This window comes from Chlorocebus sabaeus, chromosome 11 (genome assembly GCF_047675955.1).
Source record: "Chlorocebus sabaeus isolate Y175 chromosome 11, mChlSab1.0.hap1, whole genome shotgun sequence".
In the NCBI taxonomy this organism is placed as follows: Eukaryota; Metazoa; Chordata; class Mammalia; order Primates; family Cercopithecidae; genus Chlorocebus; species Chlorocebus sabaeus.
In genome coordinates this window covers 104065471-104073677 of record NC_132914.1, presented here as the reverse complement: position 1 = coordinate 104073677, position 8207 = coordinate 104065471, and the positions used below count along the sequence as shown (strand labels likewise).

At 41.0% G+C, this 8207-nt stretch overlaps 1 protein-coding gene across 10 annotated transcripts in view; it reads right to left on the bottom strand.

Moving 5' to 3' along the window:
• Positions 1-1592: 1592 nt before the first annotated feature.
• The window catches only part of RIC8B (RIC8 guanine nucleotide exchange factor B), a 115647-nt gene continuing 109032 nt past the window's right edge, over positions 1593-8207 (bottom strand). For 9 of the 10 annotated variants that reach the window (XR_499392.3, XR_005239872.2, XM_008004536.3 and 6 more), the window contains one exon: positions 1593-4004. Coding sequence is in view for 6 of the 10 variants with exons in the window: in XM_008004533.3 (XP_008002724.1) it covers positions 3893-4004 (112 nt within the window). In the remaining 4 variants the exon portion in view is untranslated. The remainder of the gene's footprint in view (positions 4005-8207) is intronic. The other variant, XR_012094585.1, reaches the window with a different exon arrangement.

Genomic DNA, 8207 nt, shown 5'->3' with positions numbered 1-8207 from the left:
ACCTCTCCCTCTCCTTAAACCTTCTCATAGTTGCTACAAATACCTCCCTTCCTCACCTGTAATTTGTTCCTTGAACACTTTGTTCTCCATATTGTGCTTATCACACTATTGACACGTGTTACTTTGCTTTTCCTGACTCACACATCACTCCCCATCCCTGTGTGCTCTCCACTTCTGAAACTGCAGTGAATATCTCCAAAAAAAATTAATGCCAATAACTGACTAAATATGGTTGATGTCTTTTTTTAAATGCACTTTTCTAAGTCACCTGGCACCCTTGCTCCCTTCAAATAACTCTTCTTGACAAAAACTAGTTCTCTGGGCACTTACTCTAACTGTTCTGACTTGTGCTGCTGAGGTTTCCGTGAGACTGGTGCTGTGTGGCAGAGCAAGTCTGCTCCTCCTGGTGCCACCCCTAGTTCCTGCTGCTCTTCAGCACTAACAACTCACGCTGCCTTCTAGAAAGCCAGCAGGCACCACCTTTTTAAATTTTTTTTTTCCGATGGGCGTGGTGGTCATGTCGTCTTCTGTTAGAAAGAATATTGGGAAGGAAAGTAGCAGCGTCTGCCACAATTCACATAATGGAATATCATATAGCCATTACTTTTTGAAGAATATTTATTGACATGGGAAAATGCTCACAATATGTTAAAGAAAGCAGGATACAAATCTGTAAATACAGCATGATCCCAATCTTGTAGTAAAATAAATTATATATGCATAGAAAAAATACAGGAAGGAAATACACTAAAACATTAACAGTGATGATCTCAGTTTGGTGGGATTTGGGGTAAATTATTAATTTTCTGCATTTTCCAAACTTTCCACAATGAACATATATTACTTTTATAATCAGAGGGGAAGAGGTCAAGACAGGTGACACCTAGTCCTGGGAGGTGGCGAGACTGATGTGGCACTAAGGGGGTGTTTAGAGTCACTAGTACTGCCTCAGTCTGTGTCCTCATTTATTAAGGAGAGATAATAACACCTGCCCTGCCTGCCTCCCAGGACTACTGGGCATCCGAAAGGGTTACAATGTCTGGTGATGGTTCCTCTGTGGCAGCAGCTCCAGTGCTTTATTTTAGGACGCACACCTCTGCACCCTGCTTCCAAGGTCAGGAGAGTTGTGGGCAGAGGGGCCAGTCTGCAGCCTTGGTCCCCGGCCTATCCTAAGGCATTCCAGATCTTCATTGGAAATCCAGTGCTGACCACACAAGTTTCCCACTCATACTTCCACTCCAGGTCACTTCCCTGCTTAAAAACTTCTTTAAACTAGTTCTGTTGAAATAGTTATTGCTTAAAATGGGCTGAGAATGACCACCCTCCTCACCCCACTCTGTTCCCAGCATTTCAGAGCCCGAAGGAGGCACAGTGTGGGCCCAGGTGTGCTGTGGGGAAAAGGAAGGAGCGGTGCTGGGAATCAGGCCACCAGAGTTGGACTCTTCCTTGCTGTGATGTGGGGTAACTTTCACAAGCTTTCTGGAGAGGATCTTTCATATGCGATAAGGTGAGGTTACACGAGATAACATACATAAAAAGCCCAGCACGTAGTAAGCACTTAACAGATATTAGTTCTTTTTCCGTGTGCCAGATGAAGACACTCATCTTCTTCCCCGCAAATTCTCTCTTTTTAAAAACAAAGCTTAGTGCCCAATGCAGAGAAATGCAAAATGAAACAGAATTCACTGAAAGCAGAAGAGCACAGCTACTGAAACAGGACTGTTCAAACACTTACTCTGCATAAAGAAAGCTGGTAAGATGGCATTTCATTAAACACATCTTCAGTTAGTTAAGCTGACATGCATGCCAAAGCTATTTGATTATAGAAATTATAAAAATACTTTAAAAATGCATTTGTAGAATGAAATAACAAAAATACTTGAATTTTTTCTAAACTTTTTTTCACTTAATCTAAAATTATGAATTGCCCATTTCTTTTGCTGTTGGTTAAAACCTGGGTCACTCACCTCTCCTCAAATATTTTGGATGAAATTCTAACATGTATTGCCTTCTTCCTAGCCTTTTATAAAGCATTCTGGATTTAATTTCTTCTTTTAAAAAAACTCAGGGTCACCAATATGAGATTTAGTCTATGGGCCATATTGTTAATACACACATTTTCGGGGCCAACTAGAGTATCCTTTGGTAAGGAGATAGTCCCAGATTTACTACGTCTTGAAGTTTTATTCTTCTCATCTATCTAGTTTTCAGTTGGCCTTTTTCTTCTTTCAGTATGCCTGCCTTCAATCTAGCAGCCTCTTTCTTTGCCATTTTTTGTGAGCTTCAAAGCCAGCTAATAAAACATATTGGAAGCATATGCAAATTTCAGTTCAGAGTCTAAGAGTGATATTCGTGAAGATCTCTCCCACAAGTAAGTCGCAAGAAGCTTTGTGACATCCTTCTGGCAGCTGAAAGGCCTTTTACAACTCAATTCCCAAGTTTTTTGCTTTGCCAGAGAGGTTACTTCTGGATAAATGACCTTTTCATAATACTCCATGTACTTTACCTGTCCTTAAAAAGGCTATTAGAAGTGGGACAATGGATGTAAAAGCACTTTAAAAAGCATAAACTGTGAAATAGTATTGTTTAGCCCATGTATCTATAAAGAAACACACACAGATGGCCAAATTGAATCAACCCCAATGTTTTATTTAAAGTTTTAAAAGGCAGTGGTTAAGCACATTATGTATATATGTATATATATGAATGTATGTACGTGTGTATATACATACATATATATACAGGAAACCAACCCCTTTTCAACTTTAGCCGCTGATGAGCTAGGCCCACTGTCTAGTGCATGACTCACTTTCTCCTTCTCCATAGGACCAATTCTGAAAGTAAAAATAAACAGCCTTTATCAGTTTAACAGTAACTAATTGTGTTTCTTTTTCTTAAATAAATAAAGTTACTATTAAACTGATCACATATGGTAGAAACGTAGAACACACACACACACCAGCACACACACAGTTCCCAATTTAAAACGTGATGTATGAATGACCTATATGTACAAATGGGTGCTGCTGACTCCCCCACCCCAAGCAGAGGCCACGAAAGAACTCCCATTACTCAGGGAGTCCCCATTCTCTCTGCTGGGATGGAGGATGTGTGTGTTCCTGGCACCCCGGGTTAGACCTCAGAATGCACACTCCCCATGCACTGATACAGATGGTGGTTCAGTTCTGTGGTACTAGTGTTCAGGTACATTAGGGAATAAATAGGCATTTGTAGCTGCCTGAGAACTAAACCATCATTTATAACTCTTTATAGGGAGAAATGTATTCTGAAGTTTTAGCTAAGTGACATACAAACTTAGAGTATAATCAGTTTGTAAGTCTGAGGCTGTGTGTGTGTTTCCATATATTTATACAAAATTGATATGAAGAATGGGGCTAGGTTTATGGAGCAGCTGCTAGGCTTCCATTTGGTGAGTTCTGATCTAAGAAGTCGCTTGCCCAAGGCTTTATTTACCAGCTCATTCTGTTTCTCATGTGCCTCTGGCTGCTGGAGAGATTCAGAAGGGGCCACTCACACAAGTGAGGGGAAGGACATGGCTAAATCTTCTGCTAAGAAGCTTGGCAAAAAGAATTGCCAGATTCAACCAGGGCCGCTTTGTAGAATAAAATCCTTCAATTCCATCCTGATGAAATGGAATTTTTTTTCTGCTTCTAGCCCCTGTAACCCTGTCTAACTGCAGCTCTGTATGAATGCCTCAATATCGCAAAAAACACAGGGTCACCTCTTAAATATGCTGGATTCTCAATGAGTAAACCAGTTAATGTGTTTCTAGCCAAAGCAAGGGCATAAATGTTTTAGAGAAAAGATTCCCCTGGAGCTACAGAGAAAAGATGCTGATAAAGCAATATTGAGAGTTGAGCAGGTGATGCTTTTAGTCTGTGTCAGAGCTGGTCTCTTCGATGACAGAATACTGGTTGAGTGCTTCCTCCAAAGGCGTTATTGTCCCATCAGGTTTTAGTCCCATTGGTTTAAGCAACTCCTCTCTAGAAAAAGAGATAAAAGAGAGAGAGAAAAAAAGTATTCACCAGCATCACACACACACCCCTCCCCCCCGCCCAAATCCACAACCTTTTAAAAAGAAAAGTCTTTAAAAACCAAAGTATTTTCCCTTGAGCTCTCTCTGTGTGTTTGTAATAGGAAAGATGAAAGGGGCATGGAAAGAAAAAGAGGAGATAAAAGACTTCATTCACACAGGCCAAACCTACTAAGCCAATTAAAAGTATGAAAAGTCAAGGTCTCAATGGGCTCAGGACAAGGAGCAGGTCTCTTCTGTTTTGAATAATTAACTTTTCTTTTTTTTCCGTTTGTGGATTGGTTTTGTTTTAGAGAAGTTGAAGCTACCAAAATTTCACCTGCCTCAGTGGTTGGAGCATACAATTAAATGGCTGATTTGATATGCATTCACTTCATTCAATGGAATAAATCTATCGGTTTTGATTTTGCCTCAATTTCTAAGTGATACATAAGTACTTGTTGATTCATTTCAAATTAGTTGGCCTTCCCCAACTCTCTCCCCGACTTTTCTTTCCTTCTCTCTCTCTCTCTTTCACTCTCTCTTTCCTCCTCTCTCTCTCTTTCACTCTTTCTTTCCTCCTCCTCCTCTTCCTTTTTAAAAAACACCATTGCTTTTGTTTGTGGCAGTTTAATTATGGGATTGACAGCCATTTTAATCTCTTCAAAGCTCCCCAATGGCTGCTTTTCAGCTAATCCAATTATATCTACTCCACAAGTTACAGCCTCATCTAAAGATGATTAATTATTGATTAAGCCAATCAAAAAGCATTAGGAAAGATTTATTTAATCTTTTCATAGGCTCTTATTTATTACATGGAGATTATGGTGAATGTACCTGTTGAGTTGCTAACTCCAGTCCTCCCATCCCTAAAAAGGTCAGCAGTGTACTTAGGAGTGGCCTGCTTAAAACTTATTTATCACAGAAATGGGCATCACCCCCCAAAAACATGTCCATAACCAAAAACCCACATGGCAGCAGCTAGAATGTTGCTGAGATTTGCATGGAAGGGAAATGACTCCCTCCTCACAGTTGTCCCTTAGGCCAGGAGAAAGGGTTCCCTCCTGGGAAGGGGCAGTCACACAGTAGTGTAACGGTGTTACAGACACAGTGAAGCCTCCTGGGGAGGAGTGAGAACAGCTCAGTGGTCAATGGATAAGAAAACAGGAGCCTAATGAAGAGCTCTGGCTAGCTCCAATAGACAACTTCGAAGTGTTTGAAAACTTTGTTTGGGAAATGTGAACGTCTGACAGGCTAAGTTGAGGCTCCTGAACATTATGAGGGAGGAAATGTGTTTCCCAATCCAAGAAATGGGGTCAGAATCATAGAACTTAAAGTTGGAAGGGGTCTTAGAGATCATTAAGTCCAACCCCCTTCTTTAATAAAGGAGACTGAATGACTTATCCAAGGTCACATATCTAGTTGTAGAGCTGGACCTGGGACATGGGTCTCCTGAATCCCAGTCCAGTGATCTTTGCAGCCCACCGCATCTGGATTAATCGCCCTAACTGCAGTGGAGGAGCACACTGAGTTCACGTCTTCAACACCTGTTCAATGACTATGTGACAGGAACTATGTCATATACTGGGAAGAAAGGAAGACCAGGTACAGCTGCTGCCTTTGAGGAGCAAATATATGCAAAAGTCATTTCGAGCAGAATGAGGTAAATGCTGTAAGAGAATTATGAACAAAGAAGTGTGGCAGCTCCTGAGATGAAGCACTGAGCAGGCTGCCTGGGGAGGGCACTGCCAAATGAGGTGTCAGTAAGTGGCCCTGTACTAGGCAGACGGGCACAGAGCGTTTCAGATAAAGGAGACTGTAAAGAGCTCCGAATGGTCCCACTGACGTGTGTGATTCTGTATCTTTTAGACCTTTTTGGATTGTGTCAGCTCATCTTTTGTATCTCTGGGGTCTCATAAGCCGGGAAAAGGCCCAGTGTTTGGGGAATGGTGAGGTTCAATGAAGGAGGGGCAGAAGGTAAGCCTGCAAGGGTAGTCTGGGATGCAATAGTAAAAAACGTCTTAAATGCCAAAATAAGGAGCTTAGATTTCACTCTGTAAAGAGTGTTTGATTACGTTTGTTTTATAAGAAAATATCTCTGGCAGCAGCATGATAGACACTTTGGAATTAGTGGCAGATAGACAAGTCATTGGGGGAGTCATCATAATAGTGTGTGGGGGAGGAGACAGAGAGCTGGATTAAGTCTGAGGTTGTGGGAAGAAAAGGCAACATTTCTGAGGTAGATCTCACCACTCACTGGGAGGAAAAGGGGTTGGAGAAGGAGAGTAGTAAGTAGAGAGTTCCTGTTGTTTCAGCTCAGATGACCAAGTGGATGGTGACTCTATTCAATGGGACCAGGACATAGCAGATGGAGATTTGGTGGGGAGATGCTGATATATTTTAGGACCTGAAGAGCTTTAGGTGCCTACATGACAACCAGGTAGGAATGTTCAGTGGACAGCTAGAAACAATGTTTCCATTACAACTTCTCTCTAGCACTGACATCAATCAGATATCTGTATTTTAAACAAATTCCTGGTTCTAACTGATTGTGCTAAAGGACTTTGTGATGTTGGATACTACATATTAACAACTGACGCAAAAGGAGAAGAGGGAGAACCTGCTGGGAATGAAACACTGAGGGTTTGAAGGGGTTGGTAAACTCAGGGGGGGGTAGGGACCGAAGGGTAGGGACAGGTAAAAGTACGACTGGCAGATGGGACTGGAGAGATTCTATCAAGTGATAAACTGCTGGGTGGATATACCATCACTCCTGAGACTAACGCTACTGCATCTCTTTGATAAAAAGATGATTCTGGGGCTAGCTACTAACTTGTATGAAGTATCTAGCACTTTCACATCTAAACCCAGGAAGAATATTTTCAAGTAAGTCTATCAGCTTTATCCCTGCTCCCTAATCCAATTACGGAAATAATTAAAAACATTAAATTAGTTTTATGGCCAAATTATAGGATTTCATTATGGAACAATGGGCCCATATTTTAATTCTTACTTGTGAACTATTCTTCTCAAGATTTACTTTCTGGGTGCTTTGTATCAACCCCCACTAAAATGGAAGCTTCTCTGAAGGTATGAATTATTTTCTTCTCCACATGGCTCTACTCTCTGTAGGAAAGGCGTCAGTGAACAATGGCCATACAATCATGCACTGTGCAAATGAATTAAGGCAGCAATGTGATGTCATGGAAAGAAAAAAAAGATCTGGAGTCAGGAAGTCTGTCTGAAGTCCTGATTCTCCTCCACTTACCAGCTGTGTGATCTTGGGCAAGCTTCCAAGTCTCAGTTTCCCTACCAGTGAAATGGGGGTCGTGATAATCCTGGCTGCACCTACTGACTAGTGAAGATGTAAGTAGTGGTAGTAATAATAATAATAATAATAATAATAATAATAATGTAGACCAAAGACTTGTGAATTGTAAAGGACAAATGTTTGTTGTTATTATTGTGGTATAGTGAATAGCACATACAGGTTTTGGAGTCAGATGGATCTGTGCTCTAATTCTGGATCGATCAGTCACTAGCTGTAAGAACATGAACTCACTGAATTCCAATTTCCTTATCTGTCGAATTAGGACAGGAACACGTACCTCACACTAAGTTGTGATGAGGGCAAAGGGCTACTATACATACAAAGTGTGTAGTGTAACATTAAGCTGGAATGTAGTTAGAATCCACAAATTGCCGTTCCTGTCCCTCAGGTGCTTACAGAAGGTTTTCCCATGCTGGTTAGGGATTAAGTGGGGGAAGAATATGCAGAGGCAAATAAAAGACATGGTCCCTGTCCTCAAGAAGCTTTTAGTCAGTTCAGAAGATAAAACACACACACATTAAACAATATTGAAAGAATTACAGAACAGCAGATCAACAAGCTTGAGATGATTAACAGGCAGAGCCCTGCTTTCTTTAAGCTTTAAAATTTGTCAGTATACCCTTACTGTATCTGAAATTGGTTTTAAAGGAGATTTCTTGTCCTGTCTGGGAGTAGAAGGAGAGGATCATTTACAGATGTGTGACTGTTTGTTCTAATTGACCCCAGGTTTATTTCTCATACCCCCATCCTAACTTTTCTCATCTTCTTCCTCTATCCTTCCAACTAGCGGCCCACAAATATCAAAATGAAATATTTGATACAGAGACTCACTCCTAAAAGGCT